This window comes from Leptinotarsa decemlineata, unplaced genomic scaffold, assembly GCF_025532065.1.
Source record: "Leptinotarsa decemlineata unplaced genomic scaffold, Ldec_3_MD MMD2_tig00000591_RagTag_RagTag, whole genome shotgun sequence".
NCBI lineage: Eukaryota > Metazoa > Arthropoda > Insecta > Coleoptera > Chrysomelidae > Leptinotarsa > Leptinotarsa decemlineata.
In genome coordinates this window covers 1,158,693-1,182,650 of record NW_027412552.1, presented here as the reverse complement: position 1 = coordinate 1,182,650, position 23,958 = coordinate 1,158,693, and the positions used below count along the sequence as shown (strand labels likewise).

Here is a 23,958-nt window from a genome sequence, read left to right as displayed (position 1 = left end):
AGTAATTTTAGAAAAGCACATCAGCCTTCTAGACATACTGAAGAAGTGGAATTTGAAATATGTTTGGATGTCGTAGAACATAAAAAAACAAGTATTCAAGATATTGCAGATAGAGCAGATGTTAACCGAGAGAGTGTACGACGTATTTTACACAAAAATAAATTTACGCCTTATAAACCGAAATTTATCAATACATTAAAAGAAAGGGACTTCGATATGCGCTTGTATTTTTCTTTTTGGTTTCAAGGGGAAAAAGAAGAAAATTATCATTTTTCTTATCAAATTTTATGGACAGATGAAGCGACCTTCTCTTCAAATGGCGTTGTGAGCTCGCAAAACTGCAGGTGGTGGGCAAAAGAAAACCCACATTTCTTAATCGAATGTCGAGATCAATATTCGTTTAAGACGAATGTATGGTGTGGCATATTAAACGATCAAATTATAGGACCATACTTTTTTAGACATAATTTAAATTCTGTGGACTACCTACACTTTGTGAATACCGAACTATCTGAAGTTTTGGATAATATGCCCCTTCAAGTAAGAAATGTTGTGTGGTATCAGTGTGATGGTGCACCTATTCATACTACAAGGGTGGTTAAAGAGCGTCTTTTGGAAATATTTAGGGGCAAAGTAATCAGTCGCAATATGGAACAATTTTGGGCGCCTAGACCTCCTGATATAACCCCACTAGATTTCTTTTTGTGGGGTTACTTAAAACAAAAGGTGTTTAAGCAAATACCTTTTCGAGATATAAACCATTTAGAGGCAGTTATTCGAGAATGTGTTGTAAGCACGAAACCCCGTAGTATAAAGAATGCAGTTAAAGATGTTTTAAAAAGGACAATTGATTGCATTGAACGTGGTGGAAGGCACACCGAAATGTGACTTTTTATTTTGTATTTCTATTGGTATTTACATGGTTTAGGCATATGATTTAGTGTTCTTAATTTAAATTATAACTTTATTTTAACAGATGTTTGTTAGAATTTTTTACGGTTTAGTTTTCTAGACAACAAAATCTAAATTGATTTCTGAAGTAATTTTGTTCATTCATACCTCATAAAAGATATTTAGTAAATGTGAAATTACTTTCGTATAATTTCTTCCCTTAGTTTAATTGCGTTATAATTTTTCGTAATTAGTAAATCAAAGTTTAACTGTTTGAAAAGTGCAGTAAAGAATAAATTATTGACCTTATTTCATTGATATTGTTTTTAATTATGCTTATGTATCAAGCTATTTCGCAAAAAGTAGAAATAAAGTGAAATAATAATCTGTTTTTAAAAACTGTATCAACTTTGCATCATTTTTGGCATAATTTTTTCTGGTGTTTTAAATTTTTGCGAAATAAGTTGTATTTAGAATTGCAATTGGTAATAAAAATGCGTTGGAAAGATAAGTTAGGCATAAAGCACTAACTTTGTTGAGGTTTGGCTAAATTTGAGAAATCGGCAAATGTCAAATTTTCGAAAAACTGTAAAAAAACTAAATTTGTACTAGAGAGCTAAAAATTGGTATATGGGTAAAAAATGACAAAAAAACAATCATCTTTTCTCTTTACCAATTTTCGAAATTTCGAGCAATAACTGCTTTTCTGAACATTTTTTGGAAAAAATGTCAAATTGGACAGGAAAGAAAAATCACTTGATCGGTCATATGCATGTCATTTGGCAACATTTTTTAACCTCCATTTTTAACTTCCAACCTAATGGAGATATCAAAAGTTGCTTGAAGAGATGAACAAAAAAAAAATCCCATTTGATGCGGACTTTATGTGTGACACTGTATACAGACGGCTCAAAAACCAAAGAAGGCTCAGGATGTGGAGTTTACTCCAGATCACTAAGCCTAAGGATTGAGTGGGGAATGAGACACTGGCTGGTATCTCAATCGCCACAAAAGAAATAACCAGAAAAGGAATTTCTGGCAAAAACATAACAATCTGCACTGCTAGTAGACAAGCCCTATTAGGCTTGTCTACTAGCAGTAGATGTAACACGTTGTAGTTACATCCGGGCTAGTACTATAGTGCCACCAAGATTTATTCAAAGCCTCGGTAGATAATAACATTATCCTGAGGTGGGTTAAAGGGCACGACAGGAGTAAAGGTTATCGCTTTGCCGACTCTTTAGCCAAGGAAGCGGCTGGACTAAGAATTTTAGGACCCAGTAGCACCCACGGCCTGATGACTTCGAAAATTGCGGAACTAGTCAAATGTTACACCCATGCTCAATCCTTAAAGAGATGGGATGGAATCAAAGGATGTAATCTTGCCAGGATCACCTTGGGCGACCCTGGGAAGCTGGCGCCGAAGAAATATCTGGCGACGACCAGGAAAAACCTACGCTTAACAGTAGGATTTCTGACTGGCCACTGTCAACTAAGGAAACACCTCCATATCAATGGGTTAGTGGACACACCTCTATGTAATATGTGTGAACAGGAAGATGAAACTGTCAGGCATGTCCTATCCGAGTGTCCGGAGTTATGGTCAATAAGAGAGTGTGTGTTCGGCGAGTCTTGGCCTACACCTGCCGATATAAAGGAGATGTCTCCAAGTGACCTGTCCACCTTCCTAGAAAGGACAGGGTGGACGATGACCTAGGAGGACAACTTCTCGAGAGGATGTACAATGGGTCACATGTGGCCTAAGTGCTGTGAGCCTACACTCACTCTTCCTACTCTACAGACAGACAGAACTCCAGATGCACTACGCCACACGGTAATCGAAGAAAACAGTGAGCAAAACCTTGATAGTTGATCAAACTTGGCGTGCTTTTTGTGATTTTGGCTCTACTGGGCTCTTGTTGGGACGTTGGACATGGTCATGGTCATAACCATGTACCCATGATACGCCACTAGTTTATGACCCTTTTAAGCAAATCTGGATCACCGTTGATTGAATAACAATATTTTTAGTGGAACCCGTTACTCGGAAACGAAATAAGTAGGGACACACATTTATAAGAACTGTTTTTCATAAAATATGATAGGTAATCACCACAAAGGGACACAATAGAAATTGATAAATAAATAAATATTTTTGGAAGTAAATTAAAATTCACCTTACTTTTTTAACAGACCTCGTACATCATAATTGACAGTTTTCAAAAGTATTAGCTGAGAAATGTTTAAACTTGAATATATCTGGCCAATACTTGATGAAAATCCATATTAAAACTAATTAATACAGTTTATGGTATGATATTCACTATAAAGGGTTTTACAAAAACCGCGACACATGTTTCGTTATACAATTGCTTCCTCAAGCATAAACTAAAAGTTACTTCTAAATTACAACCATTTTATGCTCTAACATATTACCTACTCGTATGCCTACTTTCTAATGAATGAATCTATTTGAAAAGGTCAGGTATGCATTCATTAACTATATGAATACATTTTTCGAAGGTACCGTAAATATACTCAACTATTTTTACCTGGGAATGATACAGATTCGATAATGGCAAATTATTCAATTCAGCTTGATCATTCATGAGATACTGAGATATTTTGAATTTGTTTATTTCCATACTCTCCAACAGGTCAAGTTCAAACCTTTCTTCTGGAAATGGAGGGGCTTGTATTCATGCTCCCTCTGTGATTAAATGCGTGGCTATGTGGAATGTATTTTTCCATTCTAGAAAATATTTTTGTGTTCCTTCATGCGGACTTTGAACGTACTTCCAGTTTGAACTATATAAAACATCGGACATGACCTACATGATACTTTATACACTCCCGGTTTTCCTGAAACTTAACTTTTTTCCTTATTCTTAATGTGCATACCTAAGTTGTTGTTTTCGAAAGCAATATTTACAACTTTGTTGTGCAGAAAATCTGAAATATTTCTAGTGGGTTAGCCTAAGTAGGTTGAGGTTCTATAACTTTTATCCTTTTCTCTTTGAATTGAGTAAACTTCTTTCAAAGCTTGGCTGTGTACCTTTTTTGATAATAAAGAATGTATTAGACTGCTATCGTAATCATTGTGGTCAACTATTTGTTTTATTATGTTCAGTTCTTTATTGAAATTCGCCTCTGACAAGGGCACATTTATCAGTCTGTGGATCATACTGTTGAAAGCTGCTACTTTGTGCTGATATGGGAGGGTGAACAAATTATGAATGATAATATCTGTATATGCCGGTTATAAATTGAAAAATCATTTGTTATTGCCAAGTCCAAAAAATTTATACAGTCGTTTTTTTCCATCCCCATTGTAAATGTGTTAGAAGGATGAAGAGAATTGATGAAATTCAAAAACTTAGTCAACTGTCTATATACCAATACACGAAACTTCTTTCCAGTGAGTTATTGTGTATTTTTCTCTTCAAATTGTCCATGAAAATCTCTGCCCGAATAAGACTAAGTAGGTTTCCCATTATGAGACCTTTGCAGGATGAGTAAAAAATGTTATTGAGTTGAAAGTAATTCTGTGACAAAGAAACCGTAAGCAATATTTCTTTTTAACTACCGTTTGAAACTGCCAATCATCAGATATCTGTTTCTGTCTGTTTAAAATCTGTTTTTTCCGTTACCCACCTATCACACCTCTACGAACGACAATACTCAGAAGTCGAAACTTGTGCGAGCTAAGGATTAACGAGGTCTTACCTTTTAACGTGTGATTCATATCATCAGATATGAAACGTGTCAATTGACATATTTTGAAAGAATCAATATATTTCAAATATGATGTCCATTATCAAACTAAAAGGGATCAATTGATACATAGCAAAATCGCATGAAATTTATCAATTTCACTTGATTAGGCACTTGTTTCATAAAAGTGCACCACATTTTGAAATCATCCGTTATACAAAATCTTCCGAATTCATAACCCTACCGAGTGAGTTATCCACATAAAGCCCACTTGAAGTTGGGTTCATCTGTACACCCTCGAAAACACGTGTTTTCTTTATCAGAGATGCATGCTCGATCGCTGGTAGGTAGATTCTTCCTTTGTTAAATGCTTTTGCCGGGCAAGTGGTCTTCGGGAATGAATAGACCACATTCAATTCCGAGGGAATTTCAATGAAACAAAACATCTGTGTCGGTATTTGCTTTCATCGATGCACATCTTTCAGGGGGTAAACGAACTTAGGTTTATTTATAAATCATACGCTTCTGCATGGACGCATTTACGCATTTTCTCGTAGTAAACGGTGTATTCTTAGCTCGGAATAAGGTGTTTGTCTACAGTGTGGTTCTGTGTCAATTTCTGTCATTTCTATTTCATTCTGATATTTATATTTCTATACTTTTCTGGTGAAGTGGCAATGCAAAAGGATATATGCCAAGTATAACGAATTTAACTATAACACTTGAACATTTAAATTCTTTTTTGATTTTGTCCAACTTTTTGTTAACAACAATGAGTTTCATTCATATTCAATCCCTTTATCATATACACACATCGGAAAAGTCTAGGGATATTTTTAAAAATGGCAATAATTTTTTTTAAGATCGCTTTAGGGAAAAAAAGTTGATTATTAAACGAATGTAACTTACAACAAAATTTATTGAATGGTCAAAAATACTGAGTGCGCATATAAGCAAAACTAAAAAAAAATATGGCTCTTCTTTGGCACCCCGAAAAAAAAAATCATAATACAAAAAAAAATTGGAATCAGTACAAAGTATGACCTCCACGCTGGTTTATTACGGCCCTACATCTATCGTGCATCGACAAAATGAGATTGTCAATGTCTTGTTGAGGTACATTTGCCCATTCAGCGATTAAAAGCTCTCTCAATTGAAACGTTGTGTGAATGTTCCCCATATGCGGAGTAATTCTTCATTGAAGCATGTCCCACACATGCTCGATGGGATTCAGGTCCGGTGATTGTGCTGGCCATGGCAATTCATCAACTCCTTCGTTGGTGAGCCAGTCAGTCACTAGACGCGCGACATGTGGACGAGCATTATCGTGCATTAGGTGGAAGTTTTCACCAACAGCACCAGCAAACGGACGGACGATAGGTAGAAGAATGGTGTCGTGGTACGAGATCGGTTGTGCCGCCGATCATGATTCCGCCCCATAGCATTACTGTACCACCTCTGTATGTGTGGACTTCCTGGACGTGTCTCAAACGTTCATTATTTCTAGGTCGTCTCCACAGTCTTACTCGACGAAAATCTGGATGAAATCCAAATCTGGATTCGTCTGTAAACAAAACTGTGGCCCAATCATTTGCATCCCAGTTTTGATGTTCTTGACACCACTCTAATCTTCTACCGCGATTGCCTCTCGACAAAGGTGGACATCTTAATGGCCTTCTGTTGTGGAGATCTGCTTCATGCAGTCAATTTCTGACAGTATCACGACCAATTGTTACCTAGTGCGTCTGCTGCAACACGTTAACCAACTCAGGTGCTGTGATTGTCGGTTGTCTTCTTGCGGTTAAGACCAAAAATCGGTCTTGAACTGCAGTTGTAGCGCGTCCTCGCCCTGGATGTTGTTCGGCTGGACTGCCAGTTTCACGGAAACGCCGCCACAATCGACTGATAACACTTTGGGAGACCCCCAAACGAAGAGCTACATCATTTTGTCGCATGCCACCTTGAAGAAGCCCTACAGCTCTATTCATCTCAGCCAATGGTAAGTGATGTTAAAGCACAATATTTCCAGTTTAATTGCTGAGCAAGAACTGCATAGAATGTACAAACTCGACACTTTCACATTATTCATTTTAGCCGAAAACCTACAGTTTGTAAAAAACTTGATAAAAGATTAGTTACCGTTTTTGCAGGCTTTGTTCAACCCATAGAAATCTACAGGGTGGTCGAGTGTACCAATTTAATCGAAATTAAACGACCTCATGCATTTATTTTTATGATATTTAGTATGTTATACAAATATCCCTAGACTTTTCCGATGTGTGTAATTTTACTTGCCTTTGTTCTACAGGATTTATTGTATCATTCATGAACAATATGAATAATTAGGGTCCAATCATTGAACTTTGAGAAACAACAAATTCGCTTCTTTCACATATCGTAGGTCGCTAGAATTAATCAGTGACGGCTCGTGCATTGGAGAACAGGGGAGGCTAAAGTCATAAAGACTATATACACATAGAAAAGCCCGCAGGAAGCTCGAACATTTTTTGGAGTACCGCACCTATTTAAAGCAAAATACGTAATATTTGCATAAATGCAAACAGAAATTGTGTATTGCCGAAAATTATACGTATTAAACTGACCATTAAAAACACAAAAACAAGGAAAAAGGGTTGTCTTCGAGTTATTTAATATAAATGAACTTTTCTAAGTCAATAAATAATACTTTTCTCTTCGAATATAATATTTTATAATATTTATAATATTTTATAAGCACAAGTACTTGATTATGCTTATAAAAACAGGTCTAAAAGTAAATTTTATTGTCCAGCACTAACCAACGGGGAGATGAGAGTCGTGTCTTGCCAGAAAAGGAAAGTCTAGTTCACATGTACTTTTTTTGTAACATTTTTCAGCCCTGTCCAAAAATTACGACTAAGGTGTCATTCGATTCTTATTTTTGCTTAGAAAGTTTAAGGAGAGGTCCGAAAACGCGCCGATAAAAATTACAAAAGTTATAAACAATTAAGTGAAAAAAAATGGGGCTTTAGTTTTTTTTTAATATCTCAGAAAATTTCAAAAATTTTGTAAATTTGAAAAAAGATTTGAAAAGATCAATGAATTTGCGTAAAAAAGTCCTGATTCTCGAAACTGTATCTCGATTATTTATAATTTTTACAGAGCCCTGAAAATAGAGCCAAAAGCGGGTAGTCTGGCTTCCGCGCGCCTTTCGTCACTCTGACATAAAAACAAAAAAAATATTTAAACATATTAAATGTAAATATTAAGGAATGAAAAAATTCTTGTAATGTTGGGATACATCAATAAACAATAATCCGCAGTCAACAAATTTCTATCACAATTTTAACGTTAATTATGAATTTGTTAATTAATAACTTTTTCTGAATTGGAAATTAATATAAAAATCCCTATAATCCTTAAACTAAAAACCCTGGCTTTTTTTCCTTTGGTGAAGTTATACTTAATAGGCAAAAAAATTGATTACCGTTGCCAAAATAAAAAAATTGTTATTTTCTATTTTTTTTATTGACAATTGAAAATTATAATTTTATAAAAAATATATTACAACATATTTTTTGTAATTTTTTATTGTTTCAATGTCTAAAACTGAAAGCTAATTAATAATATATTTTTTTAATTTTTAACAGCTATTGTTAATAAATTTATCATAAACAAATACATTATTTATAAGCAATTCGAAACTTTTTTTTTGCATTATGTTATCAAAAACATAATGATTTTTAGAAAAAAAATGGTTTCTTAAAAAAATTTCTTTGTTGCTAAAAAATGCGTTTGTTAATTAATAATCGTTTTTTGCAACTAAATATTAAAATTAAGGAACCGTTTTTTTAAAATAATAAATTCTATTGTTCTTTAAGGTTTTGAAAAAACTTTTTTTTTTGAATGTTTATTAAAAAAATTTTATAAACAATTTTTTTTTCAATACTTTGTTCTATAATAAAAGTAACTATGTGTTTTTTTTTAATTTATTCTATTTTAGTTTCTGTTTCGAAATGGACGTGAATTTGAGGTTTACAAAACATGTCACAAAATGTGTTCAGAAAAGTTACATGAGTATGAAAATGCTTTATCCTCATCGTCATTTATTATCAATAAGTTTGAAAATAATATTAACAAATGCGCTTGTGTTATTCAATGCTTCATTCATTTTTTGAATAGCTTTATCTATTTATCATCATAATCAGCAAAACAATGTTCGTAATCACATTCATTACATTTGCTTGTAAATTAAGAATAGCAATGGCCCTAAAATACTTCCCTGCGTAAACCCGTGGTTTTTATATTTTTTAATTAATATTTTACGATTAACCGTTTCAAGCGCACGTTTAAGATCTAAAAATACTGATACAGTGTACATGCCTTTACTCATTTTATCTTTCCATTCAGTAACAGTAAGCTGAAGTGCGGATTCGCATGAATGTCTGGATCTAAAACCAGATTGGTTTGTGAATAGTCAAAGACAGGAAACGCCTAATGAAAGCCCCTTCAGTAACTGTGTGGGAAATACTTTTTGTGGTTTAGCCTAGCACCATTAAAGGAGCGAAACAGCGCTCTCTGAGGTTTGGTCACAAATTCGTTGTGTTTGGGCTCTGTTTATTTCAAATAAGAATAGTTGAATCCAAAGGACACCAATTTTCGAGGTAAACGAGTCCATGACTTCAATTTTCTTCGCTTTTCAGGAATGAAGACATCAGGTCCGCCATACTGCAAATCGTCAATGTCGTTCGAGCCACAGACGATAAACTGGAACGACACGAATTCAGAGACAGGGTCGTGGGGGAACAGTTGAAGAAAGGAATGATAAACATCGACAAAAGGATCAGGATGTTGGATCCGCTCAAGGGAACCGCCAGTAGATTGGACGACAGGTTAGCGGCAGTAGAGACGATCCTGATGCAGAAAAACGAACGAGAAAAAATGCAGTTGCAGAGAACCTACGAGGCGGTTCTTGATATACAGCGGAATTTGCCGCTCGTTATGGAGCAACTAAAAAATGATATTATCGACAAGGTAAGGTATACGGAAGCTCTCTTTAGGTTGTTGGACGTTGCTTTCTTTCGGCGCATTTGTCCATCCTCCTCCTGTCAGAATTGATAGGAGCTTCGTCGTGGGGGAGGGCACCAGTCTTACTCGCAGCAATGCTGTCGCCTCTTTTTTATCTGAACTTTTTTTTATAAAAACAATTAATATTTTTTGGAGACTTTCTGACTATTTACACATATTTAACACATTTAATTGATACACTCCAATCCCCACGTGGACATCCGGCCTCCAACCGGCGTGAATCTGGATAGGAGTTATGTAGATCCACTGTAAGTAACATCCTCACGTGGACATCCGGTCCACCCCGACCTCCAACCGGCGTGAATGAGAGTGCTGTTTCTCCTTAACACTCATAGACTTTTCACAAAAATGTTTATTTTAATGGTGGCACGTTCTATGACGGCGAACATTCACAACACAAAACTGAGCTTCATCTCCAACAATGACGTCCGCGTACCTTCCTTGTGGACGGTCGTTATCGGCACGTCCGTCCAGCAACATATTCGAAACGAAACTCCTATGCGGGAGCTTTGCTCCGAAAACATCATTATTGCTTTTTGATTGGGTACAGAAGGTGTCGGACAAATGCCTTTTTTGCGTTAATTAATGCTCATTATAAATGCAAATCACAAACAGAGTTTTTGTTTGAAGGTGGTTGGCAATGTTTCGTGGTGTATTTCATCAGTTCGGACTTCCATTGTCTAATATAATGTAAATTTGTTTGAAGGTGATTGACAATGTTTCATGATGAATTTCACTAGTTCAGAAGGGACGATACACAAAGATCGTATGGGACCCTACTGCATCAATTTAAAGGAAGTTGTACCAGATTTTGAAAAAACACCAAGTCTTTTTTTCGGACAAGGAAAGATCATCGCTAACACCGCACCACAGTAAGCTCCCTCACTTGTATGGACTACCCAAAATCCACAAGAAGGGCGTTCCGCTTAGACCGATCATCAGCTCCAGAGATTCGGCTACTCAAAACTTGTCTAGATTTTTACTTCCCTTAATACAACCATTACAAGGAAAAACATCGTCTTTTGTGAAGAATTCAAGGCATTTTGTCGAACTACTAGGGTCAATTGAGGTCACACAGGAAGATCAACTAATTAGTTTCGACGTGGAAAGCCTTTACACCAACGTTCCGGTCGAAGAAGCACTCCAAATCATACAGAGAAAGCTATCCGAAGACGGGAACCTGAAAGAGAGAACGAATCTACCTATAGAAGTAATCATGGGATTACTAGGATGCTGTGTACGAAACTGTTATTTCCAACTGAAGGACGAATTCTTTACACAAGATGAGGGACTGCCAATGGGATCGTCACTTTCACCAGTCATAGCCAACATATATATGGAGTGGTTTGAAACTCTGGCCACTGAAGAAGCCCATAAGAAACCTCGAGTCTGGTTGGAGAAGGAAATCCACAACGAATTGCCATTCTTAGATTTTTTGGTGAAGAGGACCGACACTAAGTGGGAAACATCTGTATACCGAAAACCCACTCATACGGGACAGTATCTGAACCACGAATCCAACCACCATCAATCGACTAAAAGAGGAATCATCAAGACTCTATTAGACCGTGCTTTTGGGCTCTGTAATACGAAGGAAGGTCTCGAGAAGGAACTAGACAGCATCAAAAATGATCTTCAACGGAATGGCTACTCCAAAGCGATGGTAGAAAAGACTTTGGCTAGAAGACAGCAGGAGCCTCGCAAGGAAGAGAAGCCGTCACAACCAGTGCTTGCACTTCCCTACATCAGAGGATTATCGGAGAGGATAAGAAGAATTGGTTCCAAGTACAACGTCAGAACCCGCTTCATATCCGGTAACACTATCCGTAGCAGCCTCACGAAAACCAGGCCACCAAACGCGGACTGCGATTCCAAGAATTGCATTTACCGGATACCCTGTGAGTGCGGAAAATCCTATATTAGTGAAACTAAGAGGCCATCGAATGTTCGCATTGCCGAGCACAAGAAACATACACAGCGAGAGGAATAGCAGACCATGTTTGGACCCATCAACACAACATCGGGTGGTTCCAAGCTGAGATCTTGCACAGAGAGGAACATTGGTTTAGGAGAAAATTCAAGGAAGCCGCATACATGTTGTCCAACAACGTATTCAGCCAAGCCAGCGTAGAAATACGCAACATATGGAAACCCATCATTAAGCGAAAAAATGGTCAACTCCCGTCAAAACGGTCATCTCCCACGGAACCAGTGAAGCGGGAAATGGAAAGCGGGGATAAGTGAAAGTACTCGAACGGTATATAAATAGTCATCTCTCGGAGAAATCAGTCCAGTTATCACCCGAAGACGATTGTAGATACTAACAATCGAAACGTCGTGAACTAACGTGATTTGGAGTCTCTCCACTTTTTATTTTTATTTTCTTTTTTCATTTCTTTATTTTTTTTTGTTTATTCAATTGTTCTATTTTTACTTGTATTTTATTTCACTATTATTTCATTTCAGGTTTATTTTGGTTAATATAATTGTTATTTTCAGCTATTCATTTTCAATTCTTCTTTTTTAGTTGTATCAGGGATTTCAAATCATTTTATATAGTAGACAATGGAAGTCCGAACTAGTGAAAATAATATAAATTGATTTGATAACCCTGAAAAAAATCAAAAAGATTAACCGAAAATAACAATTTTCTTAAACAAAAAACTGTACAAAGAAATAACATACAACAACAACCAAACAAATAAAAATTGAAATATTAATGAAAGCTGAACAAATTAAAAATATTAATAACAAAAAAGAAAAAAGAAAAATTAAACAACGTTTCGATTGTTAGTATCCACAATCGTCTTTCCGCTTCATGACCGTTTGGCGGGAGTTGGTCGTTTCTCGCTCGATTAGAGGTTTCCATATGTTACGTATCTCTACGCTAGCTTGACTAAATGCGTTGTTGGACAACATATACGCAGCTTCTTTGAATTTTCTCCTAAACCAGTGTTCCTCTTTGTGGATGATTTCAGCTTGAGCCCACTTGATGTTGTGTTGATGAGTCCAAACATGCTCTGCTATTCCGAATTTGCTGGTTTCTCCTCGCTGTGTGTGTTTCTTGTGCTCAGAAATGCGAACTTTCAATGGCCTCTTAGTTTCACCGATGTATGATTCTCCGCACTCGCAGGGTATCCGGTAAATGCAATTCTTGGAATCGCAGTCTGCGTTTGGTCGCCTGGTTCCCATATCTGAGGCAGGTCCTGATGTTATACTTGGACCCAATCCGTCTTCTCCTTTCCGATAATCATCTGATGTAGGGAAGTACAAGTACTGGTTGTGGCGGCTTCTCTTCCTTGTGGAGTTGTTGCTGTCTTCTACATAAGGCCTGTTCTACCATCACTCTGGAGTAACCATTCCGTTGAAGGTCATTTTTGATGATGCCTAGTTCCTTTTCGACACCTTCCTTTGTATTACACAGCCCGAAAGCACGGTCTAGTAGACTCTCGATAATTCCTCTCTTAGTCGATTGATGGTGGTTGGATTTCTGGTTCAGATACTGTCAGTGTAAGGAGGATGAGTGTAGAGGAGTTCTCCTAGGTCATCGCCCGTCCTATTCTTTCCAGGAAGGTGGACAGGTCACTAGAAGACATCTTTATATTGGCAGGTGTAGGTCGCAGGAAGATTCCTTGCTGTTGGAGTTGGGTGGGGCAGGAGGAGGGTGCACTTATAGTTGCTGTGACTCCTGTCTTCGCTCTCTTTTACCTTTTGGTCTCGGCGCCGCAAATGCGCTTACGCCTTGTCCTTTGTATTACATCACGAGGTGATCTGCTATGTCCAGCCTCATTCCAAGCGGTATATTGGGGTGGACCTTTCTGTTCATCCCTAGCCACCGCCTTTGATTGAGGTGAGCACTTCTGCCCAGCCTCGGGATTGGTTTTTGTTGTCTCTGTTTTTGTGTTTGTCTCATTCATGTGTGTTCCCACGAGTAGCAAGGGAAGAGTTGGTCACCTCTGGCAAAGCCCCGCATTACTAGAGGTAGACTTATCACAATGAGGTTTCGCCCAGTTCCCCAAGAGGATCGTTCGTAACCGCATGTCACCCTGCGACCATTCAGCTGTCGGCACGATTCCTTACACCTCAGCTTAGGTAGGCTGGTCCACGGTGGCATGTGTTGCAAAGGCTTTTAGGGAATTTTAGTCCCCCTCACCCTACTCATTTCTGCCACTGACCAGGAGGCCACATTGGCTTCCTGGGCAGGGCCTCCAGTCCTCTGGCCGTTCCCCTATCCGCCAGCTGGGGGCGCGCGCGATAGGTAGTCCAACCCACGGGTTGTTGGGGTAAAACTGGACACCCATATATCTCGGCCCAATCATGCCGCTGGAAGTGCAAAGGCTGCTTCTCAAAAGCTTGGAACACTGTTCCGAACCAAAAAAATTGTACACACCTTAGCAACTTTTGATGCTTTATAAAGCTCAGATCAAACGTTCTTTGGAGTATTGTTCTCATGTATGGAGCTTCGCCCCCAAACATACCCTGAAGTTGCTGGATTCCATCCAGAAAAGAACCTTGCGCCTGATTGGAGACGTGACTATCACTGGCAACCTTGATAGTCTGGAAATCGAAGAAAGGTTGAAGATTTGTACAAGAGCGGCCATATTAGAAATACGCGACGGTCTGTGGCTGCTCATCGTGTTGTGGTTCAACTCAGTACACTTCGAACACCACTGTTCAAGAACTCTTTCATTTGGAGAACTGCGTTAATGTGAAATAAAGTTTCTGAGAACGTTTTTTCAAATGGATTCAATCTTAACCGATTCAAATCCAACGTGAATTGCTACTTTCGCACAGGCACCGCTCTTGAAGCGACACAAATGATATTAGTACGTCTTTAGGAAACACTTGATTGATATATATTTAACTCTCAAAGTATTCCAGATTCAAATCAATGAACCCCCTGCCCAAATCTTGGAGCCCGTCATGTCCAAGAAAGATTTCGAGAAAGTGGAGAAAGCAGTCATGGAAAAGATGGACAAAGTGACATCCACCATAAACAAAATGGAAGGCGAACTCGCCAAAATAAGAGAGGACAACAAAAATTTGAACGCCATAAACGATAAATCGTCAGAGAACCTGGACAAGGTTAAGAGGCATCTGGATACTAGCGAGCAACTTTTGGCCAAGTTCGAGAGTAAGTTAGCTGAATACAACAAAGTTCCGGAGCCTCCAAAACCCGACAAGGAACATGAAGAATGGAAACAAAACTTTTTGAAAGGTAAGGAAATGGAATCATTAAACAATGAAGTGAATTGATTTCTAATGGCATGAAAAAGTGAAAGTGACTCAAATTATATGCTAACAATGTATTGAAATCTTAAAACTATTTTTTGGGGTTGTTGCCTGCAGATTTTCATGGGGAATGTTCCTCCTGACGAAAATCAAGTAGTTTTCATAAAAGAGCTCTAAAACAACGCTTTTCAAACTTATCATTTCAACCTTTTTCTTTAAAAAATTATTTAAATACTTAAAAAAGATGAATGAAATAATGCATTCAACATTTAAAGGGATTCGTTTCTATTTCACCATTTGGCAACATCGGTTATAGCTAAGGACAATGAATCTGTTACCTGTATGAGACAAACAAAAATGACATATTTCAGAGGCGTGCTGTTCTGTTTACTTATGTTCCGAGACATTCTGTGACATATGAGATTGTGTGCACCTCTATATAAATAAATAACAAAACAACTGTTGTTTATGTGGCTTGTGGAGGTGGTATTGAGCTATAATTTATATTTTGCCTTAATTGTTGATTTATAAAGATAATTTTTCTTTTTTAAAGTAGAATATCTAGGTACATATAAATTATTTCTAGGCGCTGTTGCCAATATGTGAATTAGAAACAAATCCCTTTGGAAATTAAAACCCAACATTTGAAACATCAATTTGAATACTTTTCGGAGTGAATTTGAAAAACTCATGAATTGAACTCAACTTTATTTTGTTCAAACTTGCATTTACTGTAATAACCCAAATTGAGGAACATTCCCCATTGTCCTTATCGGTGTCGGGATGCGAGTCTCGCGAATCTTCAGTTTTAAATTTCATCAGTGGTGGGTGTAGTGTCGTTCCTATTAATTGGATTGATCGGCCTAACTTGTGTATTGTTGAGTACAGGTAGCTACACTTTCTTCATGTTAATTCCCTCTTCCTTTCGGTTCTGGATAAGCGTTGTCTTTCAGAACAGATTTTATAAATGATACTTCTTCATTAAAATTTTCAGCTGAATTGTAAATCGTTTTTGTTCTGTTATAATGATAATTTTTCATAACACTTCCAAGACTCACATGATTTGATGTGTAGTGGAGGTATACAGTGCATTTCTTTAATGTCCCCCACTTTTATTGTTTGAAAGGGTCAACTCAAAAAAATTTAAATTTGGGATGATGAAATTAATGCATGAATACTTTATTTTGAAGTGGAATTGACAGATGAATTTTCAAGATGGCGACTACGCCATCTGGGAATAAAAATTGAATGGAAAAGGGGTCTTGTGACACATCATTTTGAAGTTCCTGACGAATAATTCACAACCCTAGAATATGAAGTCTGGTTATTCTGTTACAGCTCTGGACGCTCAGAAGTTCCAGGTTAAGGAAGTGCTCTCAGATATGAAAAACGTCAAAGACAAACTAACTGAGCTACCGAAGAAAAGCGACTTGGGCCTCATCCAAAACACCACTCTAGAAAAACTAGAGGAAATAAAGCAAGAAACGATAAAGCAACCGAACTTGACTTCCCAGCTGCTAACAGACACCCTCGAAGATATCAACAATAACGTGAACACGACTCACGAAGAAACAATCAGGAACATCAACGTACTGTCCGACATCGCCGCCAACTTGGCAGAAAGTTTCGCGGCGAACTACGGAAAGATCAAAGAGGAGATGCAAGCTTTGGGAAGAGTCGACCAGGTCATGATCAAAACGGCCGACAACGTTTTGGATACGAAACGTCGGTTTGAGTACGGGGTGCACCAGATTTTAGCGGAGGTGACTAAACAGATTAAAGAAAGCACCAAGGATATCAACCAAGCAATCAGTGACAGGTAACTCACAATAATAAGCAGTTTTGTCAGTAATTACAAAATGCAAACTTTTTCGGCCGGAGATAACTATGTCGAAGCTATTTTTATGCCTGTAGTTTCGTCTACAACTACGATATTGTTCCGTTGTTCCGAACGTGCTGGTTCCTATAATGCTGACTCTGATTTTATATAATTATTGGTGAGCGTGGCACGGTCTCTCAACTGGATTACCTAACTTTGTTTATATACCTTTAAAGATAGGTAGCCAGATTTTATTAATGTCGATTGCCTCTTCTTTTTTATTTTAATTATCCCTTTGTTTCTGAATTTCTATTGCCTCTATACTATTGTATAATAATATATATATATATATATATATATATATATATACTTCACTATCGTCAAATAAAAACTTTCTGTCGTGTAGTAATATTCATTATAGAATCGTTTCAGATTCGACAATTTCGAAATGTCAATGTTAGATGAAGAAACAGGCGCTTTGGCTAATGCGACATCGAAATTAGAAGAAGACATCCATCAGGTGTGGCGCCAAATAGGAATCATGTACCAACAGATGACAGCCAGTACTGATACCTTAAACAGACTGCAGAACCAAACCAACACCTACGTGAATGGTTCTCTAAACGTTATGGACAACATGAAAGGAAAGGTGAGTATCGCCCTTCGCAACCAGAGTGTTCTCTATTAGTTGTATGGCATTCAGAATGGTATCTCTGTGCAAAAATAACAATTTTCATTTTGTTGAAATCACTGTAGATAGATTACTGTCTTCCATTCTTCTCTCTCTCTCTCTCTCGAAAATCACATCTCATCACAAAAACGACCAATAACATCGTTCGTTTTTTCAAAAAGACATACTTTGACGTGGCAAATCTTCAGTGTCGAGTAGATCAGGAGTATATTGTGGTTCTTGTCCAAAACTTTATATTGGTCAAACGGGAATGTTTTTCCCAAAGAATCAAAGAACGTAGTAGTTTCTTGAATGTGAAGACCAATTCAACATTCGCAAACCACTTTCTGACAAAGGAGCATTACTTCAACCACGATGTGATTTGTTTTTCAGATCTAATCCTTTGAAAAACTTGAATTTCATCGAAAATTTTAACATTGTAATGCTCTTTACGCGTTATGGGTCACTTTGACGCCGAGTTCAGGTCACGGGTTGCCTCGGGCGCCAGCTTTCGGTGTGGTGTGCTCCACGTGCACCGGGCAGCGTCAGTGAAGAAGGTAATACACCAGGGGTCTCTATGGTATTGACTAAATCAACTGTAGCCAGTACGGCAGGCTTTATTTGCCGTCCTGGGTTCAAATCCTGGGTACCTGCTGCTTTTAGTTAGAAGTGAAATGAAACAAATAAATCAGACGTTATCAAATTTATTTCAACACATCAATACAGTTATCAAGAAAAATTAATGTAGTACTATTTTTACAAGCGGGAGAAAGCGGACAAAGGTTACGCATTCATCATGCCAAGCATCGAGACTACGGTAAACGGCAAGCACAAGTGCTAAGCTCATTCAAAACTCTTATATAATGATTCTTGATTTTCGGTTCAAAACAGATAATTGATAATATACAGTGGTATCAACTTGAAGGGTGTTTGGCACACGGCCCTCGACAAATAATAACAATAATATAATGGTACACCCGATATAATAATTAATCGGAATGTGGGGTGTTTATCACACGGTCCATGTAAAACAAAATCAGTATATCAATATGAAGGGTGTTTGGCACACCACCTTCTTCAAAATAAAGTAATCAACAATATCAATACAATTGATCACTCGATATCAAGGGTGTTTTTACACAGCCATTAATACAAAGCAATCAGTTATCAAACGAACTGAGAAATACTACTTTTTATCCACTTATTTTTTTGTCTATCGGTTTGCTTTTATTTATCGGGGTTCGGACTCAAGCGGAGCTGGAACTGAAACTAAAACTCAACTGAACTCCTGGACTCCAACTGGAACTGCCTTGGTCCCCCCATGCCCCCTCCCTGGTTGAGTGCCCTGAAGTAGAAGCTTCCCCCCCAGCTATTTAGCGAGGAGAACCTACTACCCCACTCCATCCACCCCCGCTCTCCGAGCGGTCCTCAACTTACTGATCGGCACTTCAGCAAGATTGACATCTGACCTCTTTTGGTCGAAAGTCAGCCTTTAGGTGCTATTCTTTCGCGATCGGTAAAAAATTTTTGTCTTGACTATTCCTAACTGAGTTTTTGCATGGGGCCCCCAAAAACTAACCGGCGGCTATTGTTATTAACATCGGGCGTTCCTCAGTGAATCTAAGGATAATTGGATCGCGGTCGAGTTGTTCTGCGGTGAACTTGCTGAAAGAAAATCTGATTAGTATGCTTACCTGAGTCGCCTGACGACGGCGACTGGTGGGGGCGGTCGTTGATTCTGCTTGGTCGGCCTTGGATGTTTGTCCCTTTCTCGGAACCTGGGGTCATCCATGTTCAACGCATCGTGTAGATCGCGTAGCGCTGGGTTGTGCGATCTGATCCTATCGAACACGCTATCCTGCGTGTTCTCTCATATAAACGTCCACATATTGCGTGTCCAGGTCTTAGTCTCTCTATATGTATCTATTTGGGATATAGTACGGCGCGTTTAAAGCGGCCCTTACGCTCGCGTTCATAAACGACTGTATGTGCTTTCTGTATGTCTGTACGCAGTGGCCCCAGGCAGTACAGGCGTACAGTATTATGGGCATGAGGACGGTTTTGATCATTAGCAACTTCACTTTCAACCCCAAGTTGCTTCTGCCTTGGTAGATGCTCTCGAGATTATTTGAAAGACAGTTCTACGGCGGTGTCAGGTGATGGGAGAGTTGTGCTCTCCATCGGTGGTACGGTGTATTAACAAATAACGTATGATTTTCAAATCTCATTGACGACCTGGCATGGTACATTTTCCTATACATTGCCGCTATAGAGTGGCAAATCGCATTGGCGACCTGGGATTTCTATCGCGATAGAGTGGCAATGTGATCGAGGAAGGTATTCATTCAGTCGGGGTCAAATAAATAACGGAGCAATAATATAAACACAAAATAAAAAGCTGATTCTACCTGACGTACTACTGGGGAAAATAGTAACTTCGTTACAATATATAACTCGCTCGTCTTTTCACTAATACATCCAGAAAAACGATTCTCTCTTCCTCTTTCTCCGTTGTGAACAGGATTTTCAGATTTCAATACTTCAAATGTCCCAGAAATGTTGCCAATTCCCCTTCCCCGTGTCCCCAAACCACGAATGTATCATCAAGATATCATAGCCAGCAGGAGAATCGGGCCAGCCAATGGTCTAGAGCTCGTCGTTCGAATTGTTTTATGCAGAAGTTGGCAACTACTGGACTTAGTGGACTTTCCATTGAAACTCCTTTTTTTTTAATATTACTGGAGTTTTTTCCCAACACCAAGTCGTTATTTTTAACACCTCGGCACGTGTTTCGATCACCAAGTGATCATCTTCAAAGAGGAAGATTAAACTGGAAACTAACGCGAAGCTAACGCTATTTATGCTATATAGATATCAAATACAGGTAAACCATCCAGGTGTACCACCCATACAGGTATACCAACCCAAATTAATTTTACAATTTTTCCTTATCTATTATTTTACAATATACATTCAACTGTTAAGGCTGTATATAAAACAATTTTCAGCTATATAAAATTAATTTCACAATATTGCCTATCTAAATTTATTTTTGCAATGCGTCCTTTGTAGTAAACAAGCTATGTATATGCTCTTTGGTATAGGTCCGTCATCGTTATTCATAATATTATTGTGTTTACTTATTTCTACACAATCATAGGCATCTAGTTGCCTGTTGTTCTTAACTTATCTTAATGAACTGAAGTCTATGGAATGGTTTTGTTGCTATGTGTTCCTCATATCTTACTTTAATAGATCTTTTTGTCTGTCCATAATATTTTGCATCGCAGTCATTACATTCAATTCCGTAAATTCCAGACTTTTCCGAATTCTTGACTTTGTCTTTTGGACTTCCCAAAAGGCTCTGTAGTATATGACTTGTTTTAAAAACCACCTTCATACCTAGTTCCTTGAAAATCTTTCCAAAGTTCCTCGTATATTGGTGGTATGGAACTGAGATGTATTTAGCTTGGTTTTTGTCCTTTCTGAAAGTCTAGATTTCATTCATTCTTAACCTAAACTTCTTCTTCCTTATTATGTCATCTACAATACCCCTCGAGAAACCGTTAGTGGCTGCTATTTCCTGTATTGTACGTCTTTCTTTTGTGAACCTATCATGTGTTGGAGGGAAAGTCAAAAGACGATGCATTAAAAAATTCAACCCAGCACTTTTGTGCTGTCCACAGTGATGTGAACTGTCAGGAATATACCCATACGTGCTTGTTTCTTTTCTAAATATATCGTATTCTAACCCTCCATGTTGGCTCCTCATTACCAAAAAGTCAAGAAATGGTAGTTGTCCATTATTTTCTAACTCATACGTGAATTTTATTGATGGACATCTATTATTTGAAATGGAAACAATGAAATGAAATATTTAGTAATACTGGAAGTATATTAATTTCAAGCAATGTTCAAATAAGGCGTTGATGTCTGGAGAAAAGAACCTGGTAATGGGTTGCAAAGTTTCACTAACCGAAACCATTGTGAATAGTGATTCAACATCAAAACTAACCAACATGTCATGAGGATTCATTCTGGTGTATGGGAAAAAGAACTCGTTATGCTCGGGGCTTCAGATTCATCAGTTCTTCTTATACGGTTACATTCTCCTACAATTATAACTCTTCAATCGCCTTCTTTGTTTATTTCAGGTCGGACAAATTACAGGAATGATGAGCGACGTAGAAAGTAATCTGAACTATTTGTTAGGGAAATTGTCCCTAGTAACGAAGGAATTCAACCAAATCAAAACGGGTCTCGGGAAAGCTTTGGATCAGATAAGGGACAGTTTCCACACGGTTCAAGACAAAATGAAAGATGCCGGCCCTGGACCCCATCGGATTTCGAGCAATGAAGTCGATCCGAATCCAAAGTGAACCGTCTTTAGCAACGATTGGAAAGCATAATTTTATGTTAGTTTTAATTTTATACTTTGAATAGGGTACAATATAGAAGTTAGCTGAATACGTGGATTTAATTTTTTTCTTGATAATAAATTTCAGGTTCAAAAACCTTCCCAACGACGATATTTTTTAAACGGTTTTATTAAGCTTGCCCTGTTTATATATTTGTTTGGGTGAAATTTAGTAATTGAAGTTTGACTGACCCCCTTCCTGTTGTTAGATTGATCTGATATTTGGTACACACATTTATTTTTGATGACAATACAATTTAATGAATTCTGTGTCATTGTAAACCCAAGATGGCTGCAGCTACAAAATGGCAGATTACATATTGTTTCACAAAATGTGAATATAAAATCACCTACAAAAAAGTAAAGTTAGAACATACACTATAGTTCAATATCGAAATTTTGTCTCAACATGGACTTGTTTAGACTTGTTTAGAAATATTATCAACACTTATATATAATCCGGTCAATCTAGACATTGGAAGGTACATAAATTTACGAAAAGCTGCAAACGCATGTAATTGTTCAAAACATAGTTAAAAATAATATTTTAAAATTCCGAATGAATGCGATACCTGATAAAAAAATTATTCGAGGTCAAAGGTTAAAAATCTCGAAAAAAAATGGTTTTTCGCGATTTTCAGGAAAACGCTAAGTTTTATCATTAAAAAAACCTTTTTTGCTTTCAAGCCTTTCACCAACAAACTAAACATGCTTAACAGTTGAAACTGTGGAGATGTCCGAGACGAGTCTGCCAACTTAAAAAAAATCACTACTCGAATGTATGTAGCCCGTGAAGTTCGCCAATCCACATATATTGTGTAGCAATCCTGTGGATGATATCTGATTCAATTCCATAACGCATGTTTGAAGAACAAACTGATTAGGAAAAAGTGTTTTTGTATAATTCAATATTTATATAAAATTAATTGTTTCTGAAGTTTTTTTTTCGTGTAATTCAGTATTTATCTAAAAATAGTTGTACCGAGAGAGCTTTCTCTTCTGGTTTGTGTCTGAAAGTTAAAAGTAACTTCTTTGCATGATTTACACGTCTTTGTATAGGGTTTATTGTGAAATTAACTGCTTTCTTCGGAAGATTCCCATATTTTTTGTATAAAGATGGAGAAGTAGAATACAGAAACCTTTCTTTCCCATAAAGTATTCTCTCCTGAAAATAAACCACATTCAATTCATAAACGGATGCCTTTTTTATTTTATATATTGTTGCCTGGAGGGCGAGAAGGTTTCAAACTGACACCCTGTATTTCCCGACATCTTTATCCTTGGTTTTGTGTACCCATTTGTACAACAGTTTTCTCCAGGATCTTCGAAAGATCTCTCAAATTTGAATCCAACCACTTCAAAACAGACAGTATAAAATTTGGCTGACTTTTTGAAAACATCCCTCCCCTAACATAAACCATCCCTGTCTTTATGGTATTTCCAGGTATACCTTTCAAATACTGAGCTCAAATCAACTACTAGAATAAGTGTTTTGTAACGAAACCATTTTCTTTTTCTTCGTTCGTATTTACGGGAATTATTTGTTATTGTATAAATGTCCTTTTGTCGGCTGGACCGCCATTGTTGTTTTGCATTCAAAATTTTATTTTGTGCTATCACTAATAAGCAATAATTTGCATTCAGTCCGTGGTATTGTTAGCTGCATACTCAAAAAGCCAGTATTGGCAAAGAAACTGTGTTTGACGAGGATCCGGAGCATTCCACTGGAAGGACTATAAAAACACTAACTACCCTTTTTGGAATATAGTTTATTTTATGCAGGTTTGCAGTGGGAAACTATAAGTTGTTGCCATCGACACTTTTCCAAGTATTACATTTCATAACAGCTAAAGTTATTCTGAATTTCTTTGCGAGTAATGCAGGAGTATGAGATAACTTATATTTCCTATAGTGTGCCAGCATTTATATATGTAGGTTTGAATTAGTTGGTACAGAGGAATGAAACATTGTTTCCAAAATGTATTTCTGAATATTAACAATTTATATAGTATTAGTTCTGTCAAACTTTCAAGTAAACGAAATAGTACAACCTACTTTCCAACAGTTTCCCTATAATAATATAGTTAGGGAGCTAACTAATTTCATCTGTTTCACTGTCGTCATTTAAATCAATAATAAATTTATTTC

At 37.4% G+C, this 23,958-nt stretch overlaps 1 protein-coding gene across 1 annotated transcript in view; it reads left to right on the top strand.

Moving 5' to 3' along the window:
- LOC111505057 (uncharacterized) overlaps positions 1-21,858 on the top strand; it is a 28,301-nt gene extending 6,443 nt beyond the window's left edge. Inside the window, exons 3-7 of the mRNA XM_023159806.2 lie at positions 9,288-9,618; positions 14,554-14,890; positions 16,243-16,723; positions 17,156-17,372; positions 21,548-21,858. Of these exons, the coding sequence (XP_023015574.2) occupies positions 9,288-9,618; positions 14,554-14,890; positions 16,243-16,723; positions 17,156-17,372; positions 21,548-21,772 (1,591 nt within the window). The 3' untranslated portion in view covers positions 21,773-21,858. The remainder of the gene's footprint in view (positions 1-9,287; positions 9,619-14,553; positions 14,891-16,242; positions 16,724-17,155; positions 17,373-21,547) is intronic.
- The last annotated feature ends 2,100 nt before the right edge of the window (positions 21,859-23,958 follow it).